The following is a 27174-nucleotide window of genomic DNA, read 5'->3' as shown; positions in this document are numbered from 1 at the left end:
AGACCTCTCATAGCAGGCATGTTGACAACTCTTTGTGAGTGTGGTCACATAGTAATACTTTTTTTTTTTCTAGGTAGGAGTAAAGTTCGAAAGCTCTCACAGTCACTGACAAGAATTTTCTTTCAACACTATCATAAACACAACACCAGTTCTTCATTCATTTTTGGTTGTTAAAATGTATTCAACAGAAATGCAAACCACAGATCATTACAAAAATTATTTTAAAAAAAACATAAAATGTCTTTGTAAATGGAGAATGTCTACTTTGCTTTAGCCCCTGGAGTTGGGAAATATCTGTTCGATGCTTGATGCTCTATGATGTAACCATCACCATTTCCTCATAATCCTTTCTTGTCATGCTGTATTTTGGCAAGTCTGGAAGTTTTGCATATTTCTGTGCTCCTCTCCAGGAATCCAAGACAGGGTCACCTTTCAAAAGATGGCATTTATATTTTTTTAAAAAAAACTATACTATGGAAGAAGAGGATATATAGTGGATATTATTTTATTTATTCATCTTGACAAACACAAAAAAACAAAAACAAAGAAATAAAATTTACGGACTATATTGGAAATACAAAAGAAATTTAAAATGTCAAAAAGTACAGAGAAGTCAGTAATAAAACTCACTGGCAATGGTCACATTAAATGTTGATCGAAATGGACGAATTTCCCGCAATTCACGTTCCAAACGAGCTTTCAAATTTGGAACATGCGCCATGCCCCCAGTCAGAAACACGTTCTGTGAGAAGAAAAAAAAATCAACACACACTGCAAGAAACGATATGTCTTCCTTACAACTTTTGAAGCTCTAAGTTTTCAAGAGTGCAAAATAGCTTTTCATACTAAGCATTTAAAGTTCTTTAGTTCTGAGACAGCGCAAGAATCCAAATATTAGATACCACATGACACATATTAGCATCCTGTTAGCTTTTTGTTTCACTGAACTTTTTCTCCCAGATGCACATTGACAAATTTGCACACTTACAGCACAGTCAAGCTGTCTACTACATGTAAATCCTACAAGAACCAACCTGGACCAGCCTGTTCTGGGTTTCAGCATCATACTTGTGCAGCACGTAGTCCAGCGTTTCTGCAATACCACCTTGCTCCACACCAAGCATTGATGGCTGAAACAGCAGCTCTGGGACTCTGAAAAATGATACACAAGTTCAAAATGCAAACTGGTACAAACTGAAAGCACAAATAACATTCCTAGAGCTATTAACTTCATCATAATTTAAATGATAATGAAAAACAAGCAGATTATGAGTTAACTTCAACTGTGGAGCTAACGAGCTTTGTCCCTTCTTATGCTATTTCATTGGATCTAAATGAAACTTCACTGAACCATTCCTATCATGAACAAGTGCCCCCAAAAGGTTACATTACTTTGTGGCATAAGTCGTTAAAATTTTTTATTTTAATTTATGAAAACTGTGCATCAGCCTTTAACTGTGAGAATGTCACATGCATTTCAGTTTCTGAGTAACAGAATAGGCAAGCAGAAAATATTGCATTATCACCGTGTCCTCTCAACTCCAACATGAAGCTGGTAATACTCTGCAACATTTATTTCTGCCAATCCTCCCATGTCCAGGTCCCTGAAAAAGAAAAAAATATATATAAATAATACTAAAATATAAATTGAAATCTTCTTCAGTGCTATTTGACTCGCTGTTCACGGAAGTTGTGCCCAGGCAGTACCATAAATGTTACTTTGAAATATTTCAGCATGCACACACACAATGGACATGACAAAGGTTTAATGTCCACTCACTTCTGGAACTCAGGATCATGCTCCTTTAACATGGTCTCCAGCTCTTCAAGTTTCTCATCTTCTGCTTCTGAATCACTTGTTCCTTGCTCTGTGTTCTGTGCCATCAAAAGACAGACATGACTCAACATAAAACAGAAGCTAGCTCACATGTATATGTACATAGCCTTAAACCTTCCACATGTGTGCAAAGACTGTATGTGATAACTATGGTTAAAGAAAATGAAAAATAATGGAGTCCAAAAGATTGTTCAAATTTTATTTAACCCACAGATACAGAACTCACAATTTCTTTGTAGACATCCCAGTCATCATCGTTTTGCCCAAAATTGTCTTCCTTTTTCGAGTTTTCTGCAATTATAATGGTGATTAAAAAAAAATTGAAAAATGCACACAAGTGAAAGATCATTGGGTGAAATAACTACAAGAGGGTCTGCTTTTTAAAATTAATATTTTACAACATACTATGAGACATGCAGAAAAAACAGGTCTTTAAAAAAAGAAAAAAAGTTTTGTTCACCTCTTAACCAAATCTATCCTTAGGAAGTTCACATTAGCATCTATGGGCACACATAAATTAAGGTGTGCACACCCACACACCACACACATACTTGTGCACAAAATACACTCTAATTTCCCTCTTTTTTGTCTCCAGCCAGTCTCTTGGTTGCTTCTACTAATTGTACAACCAGTAACTTACGAGCAGCCAGCTGTGAGATGATCTTCATACGCTGCTGTGATGCAAGAGTCCCCCTCTTGGCCATGTTGGCCTTCTTCTGACGCCGAGCAGTACGTGCTTCTAAGATCTTCTGGCGTTTGTTTCGAACCTCAGTCAGCCAGCCTTGGAAGTCTATTTTCCTTCTTTCCTCCAGTCTTCTTTCTTCTAGTAATTCCTAAATAACAAACAAAAATGCTCTTTCTTAGAGAGAAAGTATTAAACCAAAGCAGAGAATGACACCTTACAAAAGTAAACTAGTCCCAGGTGATAACAGCTGCATCCTTTTGTTCTGTGCCTCAAATTTCAAAACTATTCCAAATATCACCCGTCACATTTAATTTAACTGCCAAATAACTTATTATTTTTATAATTCACCCTGAACTTACAGTTCCATTTCCACTGTATTAAATATTTACCCATCAGATGCTACTTTTGTACAAATAAACATATATTTTCTAACCTGAACATTACTATTTGTGTATGCATGTCTACCCTCACTTTACTTACTTTCTGCCTTTTCTCACGCTGAAGGCTTGGGCCCGAACTCTGCCCTGTTGAGCACTTTTTAGTATACGTTGACGTTTCTTGATTTCCAGCTGGTCTGGTGTTAACATCTCATCCGGAATGTCCAAGAGGGGGAAAGATGATTCTTTGGTCTGAAAATGGTAGACAAAGAAAGGTGGAGCTACTGCACTCTAAAGCTGACAAAATTAGTGCATATAACATGGTGGTCGGAAGGTTAGGGTAGAGGTCCTAAGCTTTGGGAACGATGATGTGCCTTAAACAGACTACTGACCTCACTTTCCAATGGAGGTGGTTCGGTGCCCAAAATCTTGGCCCGTGCACGCTGAATGCTCAGTGTGAGTTTGTCCACAGCAGCCTGGAGGTCTTCAACACGCTTGAAACCGGCATACTTCATTGCTGTCTGTTGTTGCATCAATACACAAATAAAATCTCATCAACTCTTACCTGACATATTTACACTGATGTAGCATTTTGATAACTGTTATATTTATCTGGCACATGTAAAAATACAAGATAAAATAACTCCACCTTTACTTTGTCATACTGAATAAAACAGCCACTCATAACCTCTGAGGAGCTAGAGATGCAAGAAGCCTACCCCAGATTATCTGGTAGAAGCTTAACAGTTAAGGAGACAGACAAAATGTTGATGAATTCTATACCAGTGAAAACCCACCAGAAAATTGTGCAAGGGATAACAAACACGTGCAAGGGACGCTACTCACAGCAAAAGCATTCTCATCATCATCCATCATGAGATCCTGCACACTCATCAGCTTCTGAAGTTCTTCTTCTTCTTCCAGCATCTGAATTGACATAGAACATGAGATTGCTTTACATGGAGATTGCTTTACACTACACTTTTTATACCATTCAATATTTTCGTTGATTCATTAAATTGCTTTGTTTCCTTTCCTCATAGTTTGTCAACTATGAACTGAACTTGTGATACAAAAGGCAGACTTAACATGAATTGCTAACGATATTGTTACCACTACTGTTCTATCACGATATGAGATGCCTGGGGGTTTTTTTTTTTGTTATTCTTTTGTTCTGTGCCTTATTTTTTTCTTTAATCGTGGAAACAAATTCCTAGTGCAAAGTCATTGGGCTAGTAAACAAATTCTTCTTTTTATCATGCAATGGGTTTTATGTCTCTATACAATTATTACCTACTTTTAATCAAGATCTGCTTGAAAAGATAAAAGTCATTTTCACACCACCTAACATATAACATATTACAGTATATTTTAAGTGAGACAGTGCAATATAAGTTATGATGTAAAACTTAAACCCAAAAAACAAAAAATAAATTAGGAATCATTTTACTAACAACAAATCTCTTCGTGCATTTTTGGAGAAGAAAAATTAAAGACTGGGGGTTATTACATTACTTTAAAAAAAAGTCTCATGGCAGAATACATTTAAAATTTAAAAAAAAAAAACTCACTGATAGTACAAAGTCATGTGCATCAACTAAATCTGTTAAATCTATGCTAAATATAGAATAGGATCGTGCATGCTACTTGCTTGTCTAATTCTGATTTCCAAAGAGGCTGGATAGACAGCATCATACCTTTTCCATTCGCCGCCGCTTGTTGGCTTCTTTGAGCCTCTGTATCTGCTGCTCCCGCCTCTCTTTCTGTTGTTCTGCAGTTACCTGACTTCCAGGTAGCTAGCCAAGACATCAGAAGTTTAACTTTTCATAAGACAAGGTAGGGAGTTTAAAATTTAATTAGGTGTGCTGATCATTTAGCACACTACTTAAGAGCTAAAGTGTTGCCTTCAAATGCATGTAAACAAGTTGGCATGCATACACATACCCAAATGCACACACACACACACATTCACTAACCCACCCAGACAAATGTGCATGAGTATAAATATCTCAGCATTATTTTGCTTACAGGTGTAAATGGCAGCTGAAACTTGTGTACATTCTTCCTGTAAAAGTCTTGGTCAACCCACTTTTCTAGCTCCGTCTTGTAGTCCTCAGCATAGTATGTATGGCCATGCTGCAGCTCCTGCAAAGAGTTAGTGAAGATTTGCTCTTTATTCCCACTTTTAATTACTTTTATGCTGCTCCATACACAAAGTTCATCCTTTATATCACACAATTTAGTATGATTTAACTTAAAAACTGGGTGCAGGTTGCATAAACAACTTTGTTATTTAAATTTTAATCATGACATATTGGACTGCAAGGTAATGACCTACAACAAAAAGAATTGTAGCTTTGGAAAGTAGCTATAGTTTTTGAAGGCTTAATTGATGAGATCATGCTGTATTTCATTAACATATCCAAATCAAAAAGATGCTACACCAATCTCATCTGCTGAGTCCATAGCATATTTAGTTACTTTAATATTTTCACAAGATGCTCTGGATTCTGTGGGTGTAAAGATATTCTGAATTCTGTGAATGCAAAGACATTGAAAAAAAAACAAAAAACCTGTTACACACTTCAGCTCTGGACAAGGTGATAGCTGCTAGGTGGCCTGGGTACTTCAGTTGTAGCAGACGCTGCATAAAGAAGTCAGAGTGAGCGCCCCCAATGTTTACCCTGCGGCAGTTAGCGGAGTCAATTCTACCATTGAGTACAGGTATGATATGGGTTGTTTGGTATCCACAGCTGATGATAATGCCATCCTCTGAAAGGACAGAAGATATATATATATACATCTAAAGCACAAAAAAGTATGAAAAATAATTTCTTCTGTTAAGTAAAATGCAAAGAAAGGGATGATTGAGAACTTTTATTGAAAAGATAGTCTCATGAACAGGTGATATGGTGCTTCCATTTTGATGTAAAAAGTTATGTGGTTCTATTAGCATGTGAATGGCCTTTAAATTTTGTGTGGGAAGTCTTTTTAAAAATAGCTGTACCTTCCCAACAAAGTTTGGTAACAATTATTGTCACCTGTTTTTGATTTTCATATTCAAAGAATTTTATTTACTTTGAAAAACAAGCTTTTCTTTGTCCAATATATTGTAAAATTGGTAAATAGGCTCAGTTTTGGGATAGTCGGTTAGACAAAAACTGCGCTGGAGAGTTCAAGCTTCGTCAGCAGCACAGAACTACTGGATCTAAGCCCACAATATAAGACCTACCCCTACAGCTTTTCATCCTCCAGCTCTGGCTGTTTATTCCCTCAAAAAAAGTCTCAGTATTTGTTTATAAACTTAAACTGTTTATTTTCTGAGATTGAAGGATTTTTTTTTTTTTTGCAAGTGGCGTTCATGTTAAACTGAATTTAGAATTTTGAGCTGATAAGGATGGAATGAGCTATTCACATTTGTTCTCATGCCCATCGATTTCATTTAGTCTGCTACCATAAAAAGCATGAAGACATGAACACCTGTGGAAGGTATTTGCCTGAAAGCCTCCAGCCTTAGTGTTACTAAACCCATTGGACTGATAATTCTGGACTCAACAATATTAGCACTGATTTCTTATATTAGTTTTTTATTTTTATGTAAAAGAACGACTGAATATCTAGCTAACACTCTCACACTATAAGCATGCAAGAGCACTATCTACCCGTCCTTATTTTCCCAACAGCACTAAATCAAACAAATATAAATTCAAAAACATACGAGCTTTTGGCTGGTTGTAGAATAAGCTGAAGAGTGAATCCACACCATAACATACACTGGGCACTGAGTAGCATTCAAAAAGAAGCTCCGACATCACTAAAAAAAAAAAAAAAAAAAAAAAAAGAAATCCAGCATGTTTATAGATGGGAGTAAGGAATACACTGAGCAAATAAATCATCAAGTTCAAGCCAGGCAACAAATCTGCACATGTGCAGATAACAGGTACAGTTTATAATGACCCCTTGCATTGCCCCCCGCCCACTGAATGTAGTACAAAGATACAGAGCAGCACAGAGGCCCAAAACACCTCAACATACTGAGATACAACACACTATCAAAGTACATGAGGAATTGTGAGGAATTGTGAGATAAAAAAATCGCTTGAATTGCAATTTCATTCCTTCATTATTATCTATGGATCACTACACCAAATAGTTTTTTTTATAATTTATTGTTTATGCCATGTAATAAATAAACCTTAGGATATTAACTCTAAAGAATTTATCTTGCTTTTAGTTTTGAATGCAGTAGTTCCATCCCTGTTACTGAGTAGAAAAGTACATCTGTTAATCTGCAGAAAATTCTCAAACACTACTGAAAATGGCATTTTAGTGTGTCCTAATTAAGTTAGCAGAAGCTGTGCTAATAAAAAGTTACCAACACTGTCGACAGTAGTTGGGGTTGGCCACAGCTTCTGTAAGCACAATTGGATGTTTGATGGAACCTTCAGTGTTGATGCCCAGATGGGTAAACACATGGTCAAAAATCTGCTCCTATGAAATGGCATACATACAAAATTAACTTCACAAGCTAGGTTGTCCATCAAATACCATCTGAATTACATAAATTTCATAGACTATGCCAGTCAGTACTGAACGCTTTTCACCTTAATCATCTGCAAAAAGAAATTTGCATATAAAATATGTGACAACCTTGTATATTATTTCTCTGTTCTATCTATCGGAAACTTTTTTTCATTTAACACAATTGTTGCTCAGTTTTTTCCACCTGTTTGAGCACTTTAACATCTGACAGAAAATAACAGAGACATTGAAAAAAATAGTGACTGATTTGATACAACTTAGATAAGTAAATTAAGTCAAATAAAAAATACAGCCAAGTAAAAAAGGAAAAGCTCTCTTAATTCTAATGATGACATACCTGTACATCATAAAGAGTGACAATGTTGCGATCAAACTGGGTACGAAGAATCCATCGGATGACATCCAAGTTGGCAATATCATTCCCTATCTGCAGTTCATTTTCCTGTGAATATAAGTTAAGAATGATGTAATTGCTTTTTAAACCTAAGTTATAAGAAAATGAAAAACAAAATACATATTATAATTGCGAAAAAGTAATTCACGAAACTTTATTCTTCATTTCTGGGTAAAAAGAGAAATTAAAAGTAGCACTTAAAAAAACTAATCTTATCAAAAAGCTACAAAAAAATAAAATTAGGCAAACCTTCTTCCCTCTTTGTTTTGCTGTGACATTTCTAAATATCATTCTTGGTTCCCTATCAGTAGCCCATCCAACTCTGCAGCTGCACGAGCCTGCAAACATATATATTTTCACATGTGCATAATGATTACAAAGATAGTGTTTGCTAAGTTTATTTACTAAAATCATTTTATGGGTTTGGATATTGAAAGAGGATTATTTCACAAGGAAACAATTGCACAGAAAAGGTACAATAAATACAAATTATTAACTTTTCGTAAAAGTAAAAGCCTTGAACAACTTTCTGCAGATCTACAAAAGGTATGCGTGTCCCAAAAGCCCATGAAAATTCAGGCACATTAGTATTTTTGTTTATTATTACTGTAATACAGTAATTCATGTAATTCAGGCATGTTAGTATTTTTGTTTATTATTACTGTAATGCAAAAACTGTAATCTTACCATTGTCTATTACTATCGGTGTTTTGTCTTCTTGAAGCTGAGGTAGGTACTCAAATACTTTGTCTGGAACTGGCTTCTCATCTTTGAAGAAAAAAATATCCCCCTCTGCCATATTACGTTTACCTGCGAATTAAATATACAAGGAGGACGATTTGCGATAAGTTACATGCTGTATGCCATTGGAATTGTTTAATACAGCGCTATCATATATCAACGTTTACTCTAAAAACACTTTGATAGCTTAAATTATACCTCTTTATCGTTTAATGTTTCCCACTTCAACAATTTCTAACCAAAGTTAGAAACACGAAGCTTTGAATTGACGAGTAAAGCCAAAGCTAGACCTTCTACTAGCAGAGCGTTGTCTCCCCGGCTGCGAGCAAACAAGAGTGACCGTTCCTTGTTTAGACGGAAGTGAACTTTTCCTTAACCTTGACCTTATCGGAGTGAAAGACAAGGCAAGACAAGTTTATTAATCCACAGCGGAGATACATTTGTGCGTGCTAATATAATAGCAATGGGAATTTATAACGCGCAACCAAGATAGATCGCACTCTCTGCGCAGACCGATAATGATAAATTAAAGATAATAGCCAGTGCCCAGTGGACAGTGAGCAACATAAAGGTGAGGTACAAGAGTAAAACAGTGGATGAAGGTATGAAGGGATGTAGATATTAAAAATATTAAGATGGAGTTGTTACATGATGGTTAGCATGACAGACAGTATTACCAGAGAGTTAAGAATAGTAATTCAGGGTAGTACGTTGGAGTGAAGTAGGAACTGTGTCCAGTATACAAGTTGTAGGTTTTGACTTGGCCCTAAGTTTACTTTCCGAGAATGGCTGAGAAAAAAAAAAAAATGAACACTTTGGCCTTGCCAGACTGTCAACATGGTTAGAGCTGAAGGGTGCACAGGCAGTTAATCAAATTTAGCCTGGATGTCAAGAATCTTGTGGACAAAATAATGAACTGAAGAGAGTATACATTTGACACAGTAACCATGTATATGACATGATCAACAGCTCTATGCACCACCCAATCAAGGATATGATTTTTTTACGCATGAGCTCGGTGACCGACTTGGTGAACTGGAAGATATTAAGCAGGTCCGTGATCCTTTGTATACAGGTGATTATTTTCGTAAAAATGGACATCGGTCACAGATATGCCACTGAATGTGTTGCATTGGTCAAGCAGATCATGAAATTCTTACAGAAACATGTTGTCAGTCAATTTGTTAATGGTGTTGGGTCTATATAAACACATAACCCGTAGGATACGCTCGACCCCACCCCGTTTTCCGTTTGCGCTTTAGGACAACGATCCAAATGAGAGACCTTTTACTGGCACCCTACCTTCTCTCTCTCTCTACCCGTTTCAACGGTTTTCTCTGTTACATTTTGCAGTGTTGTTGTTGGGGTTTTTTTTTTAAATAGAAAGTCGTAGATTGAGATTTGGGTTGTAGGAGCGACCCCTTTATCAAGTCTCACCATACTAAATATTCGTTTCCTGATTATTCCCATGTCCAGTATAAACTGGTCGATGTCGTATCCACGAATGACTTAGAAAGAGTGTTTCAGTCAATCATCCCTTGATCGGCGCACTTGTCGTTGGGAGGATGGGGAGCACATGGATAGATGTGGCAGCTGACAGGGCCTGCCTCTTTTGCTTAGCTTGGGCAACAGTGAGCAGGTCCTGTACAGGATGACAGTCCAGTCTTTGATGTTCGTAAGCCAGTTCTTTCTCTGGCCTCCGCGGCGTCTACTACTTTACAAGGTGCCGGGTCGCATGGCCAAAGAAGATCCGCTTGAGTAGAAGTAGATGTTTCTGGTGTCCAGAAAGTGTTTAAGGGATTTGGCATTTGACCCTACCGTAGTCTAGACGCTAGTGACTTATAGCTTGAGAATAATATAGTAACATATAACCTCGTCTGTGATGCATAGAGACAAGGGGTGGACAAAAGAATTAGCAGACAAGCTTGAGAGCAGTGGACTTAGAGAGCGTTTGAATAAATGATATATATATATACATAAAGACCGAGTATCCACCACGTTTCAATCCATTATAATTAATTCTGTGCAGAATATATTAGTTTGACTGTTTGTGAGAAGAATACTACCATTGTTTTATTCTTAAGTATTACGCAGTTAATTGTATTTATATCGGTTGTATGCTGTTTCTAAACAGCCAACGGTCATGAAACGTCAGGAAAGATGAGGATAATATGAATACTCTGCGGAACGTGTCATAAGCAAATTATTATCATTGCTACTTGAATTGGTCAAACAAGACACACCACAAGTCAATTCAATAAATGAGACGAAACAATAGGTTTATAGAAAAAGATTTAATTTGAATTCATCAGAATTAATAAAAGAGGAAATATTTCCATTAATTGTACACATAGTTGTCTATTTCTGAAGATTTATTTCTAACAAAATGGATCTGCCGAATGATTATTAGTATTTTTTGTCCCTGTGCTATGAATAAAATACAAAGTTTTCAACATCAAATAAAATATCAAACTAAAAGCTGAAAAAAACTACACACAAGCACAGAATTTTTTTGTGGTTGGTCATAGTCACAAAAACAAATCACGTTACCATTAGTTATAAAGGATTTAACTCTGAATAAGATGATCACAAACGCTAATACATTTTTCCAAAGAGAAAACAGGTAGTGAATTTTTAAAACTCCAAATCAAACTGAAAACCGGTATCTGTTTACATTGTCGTGGAGAATAAAACCGGAGCCGTCAGTTGTGAAGGAAGAGGAAGGAAAAACAATTTTGTGCGTAATTACAACATAGCAGCCACGACCCCGTCTATGGATTCTGCAATCTGTATTCAGCCACAGGTGGTGGGGCTTTTACCTCCGGGGCTGGAGTGGCAGGCAGAGCGGGTGGTGCAGCGTATACGGGTACCTGTGGCTGCGCGGCCAGTGCACGATACAGGGCAACGGGGGGTGGCGCCCTGATGCCACTGGAGGAGCCAAGAGCAGGAGGCATGCCTCTGGTTCTGGCAACGGACTAAAGGAGAGAAAGATTTCACTGTCACATTGATGTACGAGTGAGTGCAAATAACTTAGACAATATTGGAATGGCCTTCTGCGTGTTACAAAGTAAAGGACAACAATTCATCTGCTAATATCGTATTTCAGTGAAATACTAAGTGTATTGCAGCAAGCTTGAATCATTCTTTTGGTGAAGATTTTGTTGGGAACTATTCCCTCCCGATTATTCGCTCACCAAGCCACCCACCCACACACCCTATACAGAAAAAAGAGAATAATAATCATAAATGTAAAATTTGTAAAGCCCATACTCACACTCCTAAGGAGCATGCTCTTAAGAACAAGAACGAAACATAGATGGCAGAGGAGGGACAGGAAAACAAACAAGTAACACAAGAACTATAAAAGGATAAACAACAGTACTCGTCCTAGTATTCAAAATGGCCGTGCATACAAGCAGTTTATTGTACCTGCACGTGGTTTCATATTCAAAGAGCAGTCTGCTGTCCAGCCAGTAAGTCCTGATCCCTCGGCACAGGTCGTAGATGTGCTGTCCCACCATGGACTTGAAGGCCTTGTGGTCGTCTTCATTTTCCGCCAGAGTTGAGGACTGCAACATGTACAGAAAAGACACTGACGTCACTGACACAATGACGTCACTGACATACGTCACCAGACAATTGACGTCAAGACGTGACGCGGATCGATGCATTTCAAAAGGTCAAAAGGTCTATGAAAAAATGTATAGAGGAAGGTTGGGGGTCAGGGAAGGGAGGGAAGTGTTCTGGGAAAACAAAACAAGCAAACGGATCTGACCAAGGCGTGTGTGTAGAACCTGCGCTGTTCTCGGGGTACGATGAAAGGCCGAACGAAGTGGTCGATGAAACACACTTGAAGATCTTCATCCTTCAGTGCTGTGAGGCCTCCACTCTGTACATGCACATTTGAAATTTTAACGGGTATTAGCACACACGCACAGAGAGAGAAAGAGGGTGCACATGAATCTCGCCATGCAATAGGTTACTAAAATATATAAAAAAAGAAGAAGAAGAACAGTGTGATTTATATAGTGCATAATCACGTTCACGAAGGAGCAGGCTTGCATGGGCAGAATACGAAAGGCAGAAGGAGAAACAGCTATTCAGACAAAAAAAAAAAAAAGACAAAACAAAGAAGACAGAAAGAGAAACCAGGGAACACAAGGATTGAGAACTATAAAGAGCTTTTGCAAATTGTAAATCAATCCAAAATAACTCACTGCGGGCTTTGACTTAATATCACAACGGACATTTTTTTAGGAATCAATTCTATTCAATATATTTCAGTACAGTGTAGGTCAACCCACGCTGATGAAATAACGACGGAAAGGATTTTAAAATTACGATTATGCTCTTTTTTAATTTCAGTTCATTTCACGTCAGCGTGTTTCTAGCTTTCTCTGAAGAGTTCAATGTCCAGAGATATCCCAGCAAATGTAAAAACCATTTCATTTTGCATGTGACTGGTCGGACAATTATGTATTAGTGTGATTGTAAAACATCATAACTAAATGGATGTCCTGGTGGCAGGAAAGCAGGCATTTCATACCGACTGCAGGTCGTAAATGATGTTCTCCAGCAGGGAGGAGTCAGGCAACTGGTTGTACGGGATGTCCAGCTCCCGTTCCAGAGGGCGCACCAAGCCTGTCTGCAAACGACACAGCAAACGATATCTGCGACCATGTAGAGGAGGAAGGCAAAAGTGCTTTGTATTCCGCAATGGTGTCCAGTCACTTAATCCCCAGACACTTCATCCCCGACACTTCATCCCCGACACTTCATCCCTAGACTTTTAATCCCAGACACTTCATCCCCAGGACACTTCATCCACTTCATCCCGACACTTCATCCCGACACTCAACAACAATTTTCATATCATATTGTTGAAGAACATTAAATTTACTAGCTTATATGAACTTTAACTAAAGTTGTATATGTTCAAATGACGTTAAGTTAATAGCATGATTTGAATTTGAATTTCAGTTACATTTTTCGCTGACTTCATAATTTTTATAGTTAAGGATTTAGTTTAGGGATTAAGTGTCTGGGGATGAAGTGTCTGGGGATTAAAAGTCTAGGGGATGAAGTGTCGGGGATGAAGTGTCGGGGATGAAGTGTCTGGGGATTAAGTGACTGGGAACCTCCGCAATATTCTAGAAATAGGGCTTGCTACTAAAAAGCTATCTCTTTTCCTGACTAAACCAACGGAATCTTAAATTGTTTCTTTCTTTAAAGACTTGTGTTTTGTAGAAAGAAGATAGTCATATAAGTTATCTTAATTATTTATTTATGGCGTAGAAGATAGCTGTGCTTTTAAAAATAGTTGATAACGGATCAGCAGTCTTCAAACAGATTAATATTATTCATTAATTACATAATCGATAAACACAGCAAATTTGCTTTTATGATTTAATGTCTCACTCCTTAGAGTGTCTGTGTGTGTGGTGTGTGCATAATGACTTGGGTTACTCTGTCAAAACATGAGCAAATAAAAGTGAAACAGGAAACTTGCTTGTCAACAAATGCAAACAAATTTTCCTACGATTTTGTAGGTTTGTTACTATCAGCGACGTTTATTCATCCTTCTATACGGCTGTCCCTTCTACCGCTTCAATAATTACATCAACAATAAACTTCTAAAACCAGAATCTTACACTCCGATCTGACCTCTTTATTCTGTTGCTCCCGCTGGAGGTGATACAGATTCACCGGTGGAGGTGCAGGTGGTGCCTTCAACAAGTAAACAACAAACAAACACGATGAAAATGATCTGAATTATGCACAATTTCCAATGTATCTACATCTCGTCTTATCATTGAAAATTAATGAAATATTCAGACAAATGAATCATTACTGCACACTTTCTTTAATTAAAACATATAGCTGCTACTAAAGACAAAGTTTTGTAGCTTTAATGTTGAATAAAGAGTACACAAGTTATTCATCTTAATCAGAAATATATGGAGAATAACCCTAACTTTGTCTAAATAAGCCAGCCATGATTCTTGTAAGGAATACCATTTCTTAAGGTTAACATTTTTTAATTTCAAAAAATTATCATGTGATAGGTTGACAAACCTTCTGCTACATGTATCGAAATAAAGACAGTTAATGCTAGTGAATGTGTATTGTGCTAAGTTTTTTTCTGGGATTAATAGATGTATTTTTATAGTGACTAGCCAGTAGCTGGTGATAATTCACAAATAAGCACTGCGCCACACCACCTCCTTCCAACATCTTTGTTTACTGCTCACCTCAGCCTCCTCCCGCTGGGCGTGGTATACAGCCACAGGAGGGGAGTTGGGTGTGGAGACTGTGTTCTTGGCAACAATGGGGGAGGAGCAGGGACATCGCTGCACTGCAACACGCACGCACGCATATATTTGTTGCACCAGCGAATTCTAATTGTAAAAGGTCTACTGTTGATTCCTTTAAGAAATGCGAAACTTATAAAATGGGGTGTCTCACAACTATAGCAAAGAGAAATTATGACATTTTAGGCGGTGCAAAATTTTTAAAAACTTATTTTAATTTTTACCTGCACTGCACTCAAACCCCAAACCAGACACGTAAATCCCAGCACAGCCAGACCCGTCATTCTGAATCTTTTATTCTTCTTTCTCGTCTTCCGTCTGACACACCTTACTGTCTGTGGTGTTTGTGTGCGCTGCTCATATAGTCCACCCGTGCACACCTCACATCACTGAAGGTATTTCACACCTGACGCTATTGGTTACTTCTTGTGCACGTGACTGATAACACTTGACTGACACTTTCACTGTTGCCCACTGAAAGGGAATTCGTGCATTTGAGTCACCCAGATCACAAGGTTTTTTTTTTTAATCGCTTTTTTGGGATCATTTCACTGAGTAATCCTCCATTTACTATTTGAAAGACTCACTCATGGATTTTCTCTCAAATCGCCTTCTTTTGCTCAATCCAACAGGTGGGCGTCTAATAAATTTGAAACAGAATAAAAAAATTTAATTCTAATTGCACCTAACTTAATCGGTTTTTTGCGATTAGCTGATTCGTTATCGGAAATTAATGTTGCTTTGACGAGAGACTTAAGAGATTTAAAATGGAAACTCATAAAACACCAGACTAATCCGCGAGAAGGGACTATTTTTTTTTTCTGGCAGCGTTCCTTTATGTGATGCTGGTAGGCTTTACATGCACTGATTGCATGATAACCTTCTGCAAAAGTCAGTGTTAGGCCTTGCTGACCTCAGGAGTCAGTGAAAGACATATTTTAAGGTGAGCTGGTCTTGTCGTCTGCTGTGGTGCTGATAATGCACCGCGTCGCCATACATTCAGGTGTGGCCATACCTGGTCGTCTGTTTTGGCTCTCGCCCACTCCATGTCAAATGAATGAAGCTTTAAAGGCAACTTCTGGCTCAAAAGTTTGTTTATTTCAAGTTAATTATTGTTACTAATCTGCAGTCAAACGTAAGGCACTGAGTCAACGAGTGGGTCAGCCAATCGCTGAGTCGGTCAGTCGGTCAACTATGTTTAAAAGAAATTAAGAAAGCGACAGGTCTAAGTTATTAAGTTAATAAATCGCAACAAAAATAGCTTTTAGGTCCTCTGTTTATTAAGATTTACATACGAGACAAAAGAAAAATAAACTTTTCGATGTATTCATAAAGATAGAAAAGGAAGCAAAGAATAAAAAGGAAGGACAGAAATGACTCATAGGCAATACCTGTAAAAATAGGAAAATGAATATGGTTTAGACGAGGTTTAAGACTTTCTGTCATCGGCAATATCTGTAGTTATAAACTTGTAGAATGACTATGGTTTACTACATGACTATCAGACTATGACATTCGATTTACAGTTGTGCAGCTTTGAGGCCCCAGCAGTTGTCTCACAGGATTCAAACTAAGAAGATTTTGACTTTCGATGTGTTAAAAACTTGGGAACCTAACACTATTTGTCTTATTTGTGTACCAATACTCTCACTCTGCAACATCGACATTTTTCGAATAAAGTTTAGAAGTCTGGCAACGAGAGCGTTAAGAGAAGCTCAGACCAGAAAAAAGCGGAAAGCAACAGGGAAGAAAAAAAAAAACCTGGACGTATCGGGACTAATGCAGTTGTTTTATCTTTTATTTCAAACAAGTCCTTTAAATCTTCCTAGAGTGGAGTTTTCCAGGCCTGCCACGGAGCTAAATAGAGCTCTTAAAAGAAGCTTGTTTGAAGATTGTATTATATCTGGTAACATATGAAGAACCAGGGGCTGTGCCAACCCAACGTAAGGACAACCCCCAGGCTCAGCCTCATCATTGCAGCAGTCATCTTGTAAGGGAATTAAAGAAAGGATGAATGTAGGGGGTGGCTGTTTGGGTGGGCAGGTATGATGTCCACTTTAGTCTGGGAATTTTTAAAAAATCAGACTACTAAAACGAGCGGCTCCAACTCTTAAGCAGATTATCTTCCGGGACGAACAAATGGTTGACAATCAGATTTGTTTAAGTGTTGGTAATAGAGGTTTAATATGCTATATATATAGTGTGTGTGGAACTGACAAATAAAAAAAAATGTTTTTGAGCCACAAGGCAAGCTATTTTCGGAAAGCATTTTTAGTAGCAAAATCCACTATAAGTTTTAGGAAATTAGGAATGTCTCTCTCTCATCGTTAGCATGAAGCAAGAGATCTGGATAATTTTCAGAAAGTGCACTAATGAAGATCCACTCAAATGAGATTTCAGGCTTTAACGCAGGTAAACTGAACTTCTACCAAATCACTTTTTAAAAAAAATCGTTTTACGGGTTTTTGTATTTTGTTGAGTCATGAATCCCTCCATAATAAAATGATAAACGAAGATTTTTTTTAATTTACGATAAATTTAAAACGCGTGTCAATTAAATCAGTTTGTGTTGACAGAGGCGATCAAGAGAGTATTTACTTGTTTGTCTGTTTCTAGGCATCAGGCAAGATTTTTTAAAGTGTCTGATATTAAAAACGACATGTTCCGAAGGTGAAAAGAGGGGTGGATTAGCTTGACAAGGGTAATCTAATAGAACGTGCAGCTCTTGAAATTCTCAACCTGAAATTATGTCCGTGTGTGGACTACCTGAGCGTGCTGAGAGGTAAACACCTGTGTGTGGGGTGGGGGAGGGAGGGGAGAAAGAGAAAGTAAGAAATAGAGGGAAGAAAGATTCTTTGGCAAATAGTTTCCAAGAGAAATGAAGCTCAAATTTCCGAAATGTGGTGCATCGAACTATGAAAAAGAAACTGCAAGCTATGAATTAAGAAGCCCAGTAGGATGCCGCAAAAGGAAGACTTTCACATTCCTACCATGCAAGCATATAAAGAGAACGAATGTACAGAAAAAATAGCAATACCGAAGAAGGTTAAAGGTCTCAGATCTTGAGGACGCATGTGTTTGCGAGGGTTGTGGATGGAGGAAGCATAAAGATTTGTCTCGCTGGCTACCCGTTAAGCTTGGAATTTGACAGTGTACCCAATAAATAACCCAGCTGTCTCAGGACTTATCAGAACCTGAACAGTATGCCACTAGTCGTGAGACCTTCCCATTGTTGAAGACAGCTTCGGTCGCAGTTCGTAAATCAGGATGCTTGCGTCACTTCCTGTCAAAGCGAAGGAGCTGGTTTGTGCTGAATGTGTCGAGTTTGATAACATCTTTCAACGGCACTTGAGAAACCTTAGTTTAGTTATCGTCTGCTGTCCTCAGGTGGTTTGTCTTTTTTTTTTTTTTTTTTTTTTTTTTTGTCATTTTAAATCATCGGCCGGGCAACAGGTGCAGGTGGTGAGAAATTCTTTGTGCTAACGCGTACTCAAACATGGCACAAATTTCATGTAATAAAGTCGGTTTAATTTCCGAACAATATTTGATTAGGTAGACTGATGTTGTTATCAGAAAATTATATTAAAAAATTATACTTTAAATCAGAGTATTGCTTCGCCGAATGTATTAAATAAATCTTTTATTGGGGTGTAAATCGAAGGGGTACAAAATTGTAATAAATTACAGTTGAAGCCAGGCACACATCTAAACAGTTTACAAAGAGTGTAAAAAAAAAAAATAAACTTCAGATTAATATACAATCTGTCGAGAGATTTCGAGAGTTCAACAGGTCGCTAGTTTTCTCCTTCACTATGGTGAGATATCGGTTGGTCAAAGTTCACAGCCGTAAATCAAAGAACTCTGGTACAGAGTCTATTAATCCTCCATACAGCGCACAGATGGGTATCCACTGAACTAAAAGCCCCCCAACACCCTGATGCATTGAGTCCACTGATGTCTTATCAATCCAACGCCCACAGGTTTACAGCTCCCAAACGACACGGCAAGGTAAATTGGATTTTAACTTAGCGACATACAATCAAGCTGGTCTACCACCAAATCCTCTTCCAAAAATAGCTCACCGAGAATTAAGCGAGAGAGAAAGCGAGAGATTTCCTGGAGAAGGAAGGAAGTGGAGGACATATACTCGCAGAAATTCGGAATTTACGAGAGCTGTTAAAAATATGTTTAAAGATATTTTTGTAATCTGCTTTTTTCACCGTGGGAAGCGATTGAAACCTGGCGGTTATCCCCCTTGATTACAAAGCCGAAGGTGGCCTGTGACAAGAAAATTATCTCCCCCAAAGAGGAAATGGCTTCCTGGGGCCGAAAGTTGAGCTATTTAGATAATACAGCTTGGCGTGTGCTGTAAACTAAAATGCTCATACATTATAATAGCTTACTGCTACTGTTAGCATCCAGCTAGTGTGACCCCTATAGTAATAATGGATGGCAGAAAAATAAAATTCGGGGGTCTGCCTTCCAAATGTCATGCTTTAGACGAAGTGAACAACTGAGTTATTATTTCACCCTTTGTTCTGTTCGTTGCTCTTTGTCAAGAACCTTGCAAAGATTGTGGGTCTCTCAACATGCGAGGTCTCGACAATCGCAGCTCTTGTCAAAGCAGCAGAAGGCTTTTGGCAGCCTGCCGGACACCTACTTGCAGGTAACGATCCGAGCCTGCCCCAGCGTTCAAAGTCTGTAGTTCGTTAAGTACATGAAGTATCTCTCACCCTTTATTAAGTCTTACCATGTATTATGATTTTACTTGCTTTTGTTACTACTTGCTGTCTGATGACAAGCCGGTTTATATCATTAAATGGATACTCATGGCTTGTGATAAGGCTGTGGCGACGGTCAGACGTTTCAAAACTATATTTAGTTAAAATGACAGAGCACGAGAGCGATACAGGAGAAATAAATGATTCGTTTCTCACTTAATTACCACTTATTAGCACTATGTCGGCTGCCGATGTTTATAAAAATCGAAAAAATCCAGTCTGGACGTCTGGCTGACCACTCTGACTGAAATTTTTCTGTTTGACAAGAAGGATCTGATTAAGTGAACAATTTTATTTGGAGTGTCCATGTGGTAGAGTTTCTGGATCAGACCGTCATGCCAGAGCATGTCGTAGGCCCGCTCAATGTCCAGGAACACTCCACACAACTGCTTTTCTCTTTTATATGACGTCATTTTCTGCTTCAAATGACGTGGAACAAATGACGCACACAAGACGTCACACAGAAGACACCGTTGTACACGAGACAACACGAGACCTGCCACAACACATTATATACACATATAGAGTTCTTGATACTAGACCACTCGTCTCCCCTTTTCTCTCTCACCAGTGTCATGTCTTTTCGGCCATCAACAAACAATCAACATTTAATGTACAGATCAGTTGAAAGAGCCCACAAACAATAAGATGCAGGTATAGAAAGAACAAAGCAGAATATGTGTAAGAAGCAACAACAACATACCTCACACCTACAAGAGCTACCGAAAACAACGTAGATGTGTGGACGAGACAGAGTGCGGTCCTCTCGAGTTAATGAAGCAAAATGACATCACTATTGTTTCACCAGCGTGATACAGTCACAGGCATTTATTATTATCATCACCATCAGGATAAAATAAAGACAACACAGCAAAAAGAGAATTTCTTCAACTACACGGCGAAAACAATGGAAGCTCCTGATGTAATTTTTTTAAATTTCGCCTTCATTTGAACGAGATGTCTAAAAAGACTATACGAGCTTTAATTAGATCGTGCTAATTACGTCTAAAAATAGAAGTCAGTAAGAGAAGAAGCTTTGCATATTTCTATTCTGGAAGTATACACACACTGAAGTGACTTGAACATTAAGCGTAAGGGAGTGGAGTCTTTAGTTTTCAATTTCTGAGACTGCCTAGATTGCTGGAAACGACTTCATGATCGCCTTCATCTTAGACATTAAAGGGCCCTAAACAACAATCCGGAGAAGAACGTATGATGCTCTGCCCAAATTGTAAAGGGAGGATAGGTGTTTTCCACGTTCACCTTATCTCCAGAATTGAGGTACAAGGGGTACACAAACTGGTTACTCTCATCATCCCCATACCCAGTTTTTGCACGCAGTATCCAACTTCCATTCACACGCAATTCAAGCTTTGCGCGGCCAGAGACTCTGATGTATGTCTGAACAGTGAACAAGTAGAGGCCGGCCACAGGTGCTGTGAAGACGCCGGTTGCTGGGTTGTAGGCGCCGCCTGTGTTGGCCCGGATTTCGCCAAAGACTAGAGCGCCACTCGGAAGCGTCGTCAAACTGGTAGTCGCCATAAAAAAGACGTGTCGTTCAAGACGATCTGAACAAAAAGTACTTTCAATCACTCAGTCTGTTTGAAGCACAAATACTATCATCTTGAAAAAAAAAAATGCTTAAACGTCCGTTTTGTTTAAATGAAGTTTGTCTGGACAAACATAAGTACATGAGCTTGTGACCAAAGTTGACCTCTGACATACCGTCGGGTTTAGATTGCTTACAACATCGTATTTTTTTTCTTTGTTGAACCTTAAACTACATCACTGTATGAATAAAGGTCTCCTGAAAGACATATGATAGTACTGGCTTGTGTGTGTTATTGTTGTTGTTGTTTACATGTTTTGTGTGTTTCGATGCGTGAATTGTGTTATCGTCGACGAAACAAAATGCCTGGTCGTAGATGCGTCACGTGACGTCAACTCTATTCACACTACCCAGTTTCCAACGTCCGGGCTGCACTGAGACTTTTCCCCTGACAAAGTTCTACAATGTACGCACACAGAGTATTTGTCAACATGTTCCTGTAAACAATGAATGTCATCTGAATTCATAGTGACGGTCGTCATGGTGCTTTGTTCCCAAATCGCGAAAACCTTGATCACCGAGATAATCGCTGTTGTCTCGTAGACGACGAGAGTCGTGTGTACAAAATGGTTGCCTGAACGACAATTTTACTAAGAACTTCAGAAACACGAACAGACTGACAGCAACATAGACATTGTACTTGAAACTGAAAGACTTTGTCCGATGGTGACGACCGTGAGGTCTCACTGACACCTGTCGACGTTTTACAGGAGCAAGAACCAGATAGACAGTTATCTTGGCAGCTACATTTATGGATACTTTATGCCACAAACTTTAGCAAATATAGCCCAAGCAGCAAGCAAACAAACAAACAAACAAACAAACAAAAACACCCCCCCCAAAAAAAAAAAAAAAAAACAAAAAAACAAAACAGGAGTATTGAAATTAATTTTACAACACTTGACCCATTGTAGGAGTCGAACTTTTGTCACAGGCTCACATACAAATACTAGAGGCTTGAAAATAAAGAATATTTAGGAAATTGATATTCACATGTATTATTACAGTGCCAAAATATTGACTGAATAATCCCCTATCTTTATAACACACACACTGTCCATACCAAGCCTTGCATTGATTTCGATAATCTCCTGATAAACGCCAACCTCAGCATTCGCATAAACCATCAGCGTGAGCGCCAGCAACAGTGTCGATAGCGTGGCCATTGTCATTTCTCACATGCACCTGGAAATTACCAAACTTCAGCTAAACTGACTGATTATCTTATGTATCGCCGGTTAGTAGCAATAATTTTGTGGCCTGAGTAGTTTTAAGAAATTGTACAGCGTGGAATGTGTAAGTACAAAGACATAGCACACACGTGTGTGTGTGTGTGTTATATCTGTTTTAATGCCAGTACTTTAATAGTTTCCTATAATTCTAAGATATTTTGATCAATTTCAGCTGAAAGTGCATCAAGTCTACATAAATATTTTCACCTAGTGCAACCAAATTATTGCTTGTTGACCTCTGACAAGGCCTTCACAGGAATGTTACTAACAGTGAGCCGTTTCCATCAGATGCACTGTAGACATAATTGGTCAGTTGTAAATTTTAAAGCTTTCCTTTAAATTGATCTTTTGACAAAATTCTTGCTGGCTTAACATTGTCTATGATTAATTCTATGATTAATTTACCGTGTATAGGAGGCAGGGTACCCTACAGCGAAGGTGAAAGTCGAATAGTCAAACCTTTTTTTCTAGAGATCTCTACCCACAATACTGACTATAATAACCCCATCTGACAATATAATACACGACACTGACCATATTAACCCCCACTAACAATATCCGAGATAATACCGGCTTTAATTTACACCTACCTGATTTTGACGACCTTAAATTAACTGTGTGACTAGGATCGTCGTCCAGAAAAATAACACTACATATAAGAACACAGCGTTATCATAGACACCCTATAATGACCGTTGTCAAGTTTTGTCCTGGTATTAATCTCTCTTGTTGCCCAACATCTCTTATAGCCCGAGGTGTAGACGGCTGTGACACGTGCAGTTTCACATGCTGATAACGTGATGACATTTACGTTAAGGACGTGAGAACCGGAGAGTAGAGTAAGTGTCGACAGATGTCACAAGTCTCTTGTATAAAACCCAAACTTATTCTAAAAATGGGTTAGCCCATATTTGTTGTACTGAGAGCTGACTTAAACCTCGTGTCGTGCCACTAACTTCCGAGCAAACATTCAGCCAAGCTTGGTGCATCCTTGGTCTGCCTTGGAACCAATATTGGCTCTTCCTTGGTCTCTCTATTGGATCTTCCTTGGAGGGGATAGTTGGCCCATGCTTGGCCCAACATTGGGCAAGTCTTGGTCGAATCTTGGTACTAAGGTATCGCCCATCTTATCCCAATCTTGGGCCAGTCTATAAAGCCAATCTTGGGCCATTCGTGCATTGCCCAAAGAAACCCCACATTCAACCAATATTGCCCCAATGATATATTTGGTGGTATATATTAACCCTATTTTGCTGCGGTGTTGTAGCTGAAGACAGCTTGGTTCGATACATTTAAAACATTGTTATTTGTTTTGGTCTGTAAAACGTCCTTCAGTTGACAAGTCATTAGAACAAGACTAGCAATGGCTATATTTACTTGCAAGTTGTTGTATATTATCAAAAACATATTAAGATACATTATTTATTCCCTATCATAACCAGCAGACACACATTTGTTTTATCATGATTTAACCAGGAGAACACGGTAAATATGAATAATAGCCATTTTATTTCTACTTACTGTCAATAAAGATTAAAAAAATGCACCAACATAAAATATAAACCAATACTAAATGTAAACACCCCTCTCAAAAGATCTATAAATGAATAAACATAAAATAAATATCAAGGCATCAATATTATTTACAAATGCCCCATTCAAAAGGCCATAAAACACCCAAGTATAAAACTCATACACATAATATATACAAGCATCCCTCCCAAAAAAAAACATCAAGATGAAGTGTTCGACACACTTTGTTGCTTTTTTTCCCTCCCTCCACTTGCGGCCTCCATCACAGTCACCTGATATGGCCAGCCATTCCCCTGTGTACTTGTCCAAAGTGGCCATTGTGACATCGTTGTATCGTTTCAGTATGGGCTCTGGACAACAACAAAAAAAAAAAGAAAGCAATTTCATGTGAGTTGAAAAGAAACAGGTGTTAGCTTTCCAAAAACGTGTACAATATACACTAAGAAATTATCTTTGCAATTACATTAGTCTTAACATCATTTGCTTAGGAGAAAATTGTGTATTATTGCTGGTGGCATACTGTCAAAGGCATGATTAATTTTTAAAATATGAACTTTTTTACAGCAACTAATGTAAATCAAAGACTAGAGTCTTGGAAGTTGCAGAAAAAAGGGCTCTTAAAATGGTGCCAAATTAAAATTAATGACAAGCTAGGTGTTAAGGGCATTCTTTGTGACTGGAAAGGTAAGCTTAAAAATCTCCATCCCAAATCCCTAAAACTGCTGTGAATGCTACTTACCATAAATTGTGGCTTTTAAATGTTGCAAGGTGTTAAATCTTCGTTTTTCCTTCCTCCCTTCCAAGCTGTATAAAATAGTTTTGGAGCAAGCAGATGCTTCAGCAGACTTTACAGTGCCTCTTTTGGTGTGCGGCCACCAAAATAGCTCAGATACAAAACCTGAAACAAAAATATGTTTCGATCAGCGACAGTCTCCTTATACATATATAAAAATCCCATCTGTGAATCTTCTGAAGATGGCACGTACAATGGGTGAGTTGATATGGTAAGAGTCGTTGCTGGTGCGGATGATGGTGATGCAGGAACAGACCGTCTGATGGTGGCCCCTAAAAGCAAAGCGAAGTCTCTTAGCGCTGATAATTGTAGGTCTCTTAATGAAAACCCACAACAAGAAAGCACATCTAATTCTCTAAATATAATCAGTGGAAGTTCACATAAAACCTTACTGTCAGTAGCAGCTGCTGAAGATGCTGCTGGTGTCAATTTAGAATATGTGATTGAGTGAATAATAAATAAATAAATGAGCTCGAATACACGATGTGCAAATGACGTAAAAATGATGCCACAATTTGTGTAACTGTGAAACAGGACAAATCTTCGTTTAGTTACATTACAACACCTTCATCAGGTGTCACAACCATTGAGGAAATACTGTGTAACACCTGGTGGTGATTATGAGATAAAAGATCCCTTGATGTCTATCATCACATCACACGCTGTACTACTCACATCACGTCATCAGTGATGATGTACAACGACCCTCCGCTCGCCGCCTGTGAGAAGTCGTTGACGTTCTTCTCTTCTTCTTTACGGTCATGAAAATTATACTTCAGGAGGTGAAGATGATTGGGTGATACACCTTCTGACTGTTGTGTGTTTATTGTGTGCAGCAACAAGTGATACAGATGGTGCAGACTGCGTCACTGCATCTCCAGACACTCACAATGTAGACGTGGTGACCACATTGCAACCACTGTATGGCCATCATCAACAGCACCACAGTTTTACCTGTACCGGGCGATCCGGTCAAAAAGAGTCTTTGCGGCGTGATATTCAACAGGACGACTTGCTCCGGGAAGAGTGTTATTACAAAAGTATAGCACTCTCCTGTCCATCACACGGCCTGACCCAGGGTCTTGACACTCACACATGGAGGACATGTACATGGCACAGTCACTGTTGTCGCCAGACCACAGAATCTAGTACAGTCACAAGAAGTTCAAAATGTTGTGTGAATTAATGATAACATGCATTATTCCTTTATATGTCTGTATATTCATTGTCACAGTCAGTAAATCATCAGTCGCTGCCGTTAAAGACCTTAATTCAGAAAAAAATGTTTTTCGTCAGTTGAGAACAGGGACATATTTATGTAATTTTTTTTAATGTATGGCATGAGATGTTGGAAACAACTACTAAAATAATCCATGAAAAAAGTGAAAGCATAATGAATTTGTTAAAAGTATATTTTATAATTTTAATAATGTATCTTTATTCTCAGTGATGGAACTAAGGAAAAACTGCTTCAAAACATTGCACAAGGACAACAAGGACATAAAAATTATCCTCTTTTCCCATCTTTTCGAGGCAGTCGGGTGCAGCACATTCTCGAGGCATGGTTCTCACTATGGAAACCACACGTCGTAGGGTCACGTGACGGAGAACGAGATTTAGTCGAAGCAAAAAAAGAGTCCCGTGTAATTTCTGTTATTAAACACAACATTCTACTAAAAACCTTCAACATTTTCCACATGAACACACATATAAATAGACGAGATTCAAATTTATCCTACTCTGTACGCGATTCTAAGCAGTTTTATTTTGCCTTTAGAATCCCTTTAATTTGCTGTCTGATGAGTTGTATAAGTGTTCTGTTATTATGTAATGTGTGGATGAGTGGTCGTAATCTGTGGCTTTTATTACTGACGAGCTTTGGTGGTGTACAGTCTCGCCAAGGAGCGATAAAGTATTATCATAATCATGGTCAACGAAGAACAGACGATGGACTATATCACCCTAGCGAAGAGAGTTTGAATCCAAAAAAATTCTTAATGTTCTTTGCTATAGTAGTGTTCTGTTCGGTCCGATGCGCCAAGGACTCCTTCTGACAGATTTGCTAGCTGCTATGTCAGAAAAATATAGGTCTACTGATATCTGAAAACAAAAGGCAAACCCTTCAGGTTGGTCTTTAAGACCTGTGTAAGACAGTTTATGAAAATATGTTTGACTTGGCAAAGAACACCGTGCCCGAGACGAGAGCTCAACCCAGGACAGCCAACTCTCACTGTATTGCTGAAAGCGCTAACCGTTGCGCCACCGGACCGCCCGGGGACAGAAAGGGAGACAGCGAGCAGGGGAACGTGAAAGTTATGGGTGTGTGTCGAGGGGGGGAT

The 27174-nt window shown here is 38.4% G+C and overlaps 3 protein-coding genes across 5 annotated transcripts; all 3 read right to left on the bottom strand.

Moving 5' to 3' along the window:
• Nucleotides 1-152: 152 nt before the first annotated feature.
• Nucleotides 153-8912, bottom strand: LOC112575764 (actin-related protein 5-like). The gene is given in 21 exon segments (XM_025257778.1): nucleotides 153-334; nucleotides 337-429; nucleotides 631-742; nucleotides 1035-1152; nucleotides 1527-1604; nucleotides 1781-1875; nucleotides 2064-2128; nucleotides 2478-2670; nucleotides 3003-3025; nucleotides 3028-3151; nucleotides 3292-3420; nucleotides 3746-3826; nucleotides 4597-4695; nucleotides 4928-5044; nucleotides 5484-5671; nucleotides 6618-6713; nucleotides 7279-7390; nucleotides 7779-7883; nucleotides 8085-8173; nucleotides 8523-8645; nucleotides 8775-8912. Coding segments are annotated over 20 exon segments (2103 nt in total). The 5' UTR covers nucleotides 8635-8645; nucleotides 8775-8912; the 3' UTR covers nucleotides 153-260.
• Nucleotides 8913-10855: 1943 nt separating this feature from the next.
• On the bottom strand, nucleotides 10856-15935 carry LOC112575777. The gene is made up of 8 exons (XM_025257793.1): nucleotides 15903-15935; nucleotides 15112-15172; nucleotides 14828-14931; nucleotides 14241-14303; nucleotides 13123-13221; nucleotides 12352-12465; nucleotides 12006-12145; nucleotides 10856-11551 (listed from the first exon to the last, which is right to left on the bottom strand). The coding sequence occupies exons 1-8, from the start codon at nucleotides 15933-15935 to the stop codon at nucleotides 11392-11394; spliced, it is 774 nt and encodes a 257-aa protein (XP_025113578.1). The 3' UTR covers nucleotides 10856-11391.
• A 4546-nt stretch (nucleotides 15936-20481) lies between these two features.
• On the bottom strand, nucleotides 20482-26428 carry LOC112576341 (EMILIN-1-like). 3 transcript variants are annotated; one of them, XR_003101807.1, is made up of 4 exons: nucleotides 24782-26428; nucleotides 24315-24392; nucleotides 22341-22462; nucleotides 21107-21236 (listed from the first exon to the last, which is right to left on the bottom strand). XR_003101807.1 is itself a non-coding variant. In XM_025258709.1 (3 exons), the coding sequence occupies exons 2-3, from the start codon at nucleotides 22447-22449 to the stop codon at nucleotides 20845-20847; spliced, it is 501 nt and encodes a 166-aa protein (XP_025114494.1). In that variant the 5' UTR covers nucleotides 22450-22462; nucleotides 23100-23276; the 3' UTR covers nucleotides 20482-20844. The 3 variants fall into 3 exon arrangements, 1 of the variants encoding a protein (XP_025114494.1); XM_025258709.1 differs by lacking the exons at nucleotides 24315-24392; nucleotides 24782-26428 and adding an exon at nucleotides 23100-23276 and having other exon boundaries at nucleotides 20482-21236; XR_003101808.1 differs by lacking the exons at nucleotides 21107-21236; nucleotides 22341-22462 and having other exon boundaries at nucleotides 24283-24392; nucleotides 24782-24940; nucleotides 25029-26428.
• Nucleotides 26429-27174: the final 746 nt, after the last annotated feature.

The sequence above is a fragment of the Pomacea canaliculata genome, linkage group LG11 (assembly GCF_003073045.1).
Source record: "Pomacea canaliculata isolate SZHN2017 linkage group LG11, ASM307304v1, whole genome shotgun sequence".
Lineage (NCBI taxonomy): Eukaryota > Metazoa > Mollusca > Gastropoda > Architaenioglossa > Ampullariidae > Pomacea > Pomacea canaliculata.
This window is presented reverse-complemented; position numbering and strand designations above follow the sequence as displayed.

Bases quoted from the DNA above. Each gene is read 5' to 3' on its own strand.
- LOC112575777 (XM_025257793.1), bottom strand. From the start codon at position 15,935: ATGGAGTGGGCGAGAGCCAAAACAGACGACCAG. The intron at 14,932-15,111 runs GTAAAAATTAAA...TGCGTGTTGCAG, and splicing joins GGGGTTTGAGTGCAGTGCAG to TGCAGCGATGTCCCTGCTCC. The intron at 12,146-12,351 runs GTCAGATCCGTT...TACATGTTGCAG, and splicing joins GGTTCTACACACACGCCTTG to TCCTCAACTCTGGCGGAAAA.
- LOC112576341 (XM_025258709.1), bottom strand. From the start codon at position 22,449: ATGACAATGGCCACGCTATCGACACTGTTGCTGGCGCTCACGCTGATG. The intron at 21,237-22,340 runs GTATGGACAGTG...CTTTTTGTTCAG, and splicing joins CGAAATCAATGCAAGGCTTG to ATCGTCTTGAACGACACGTC.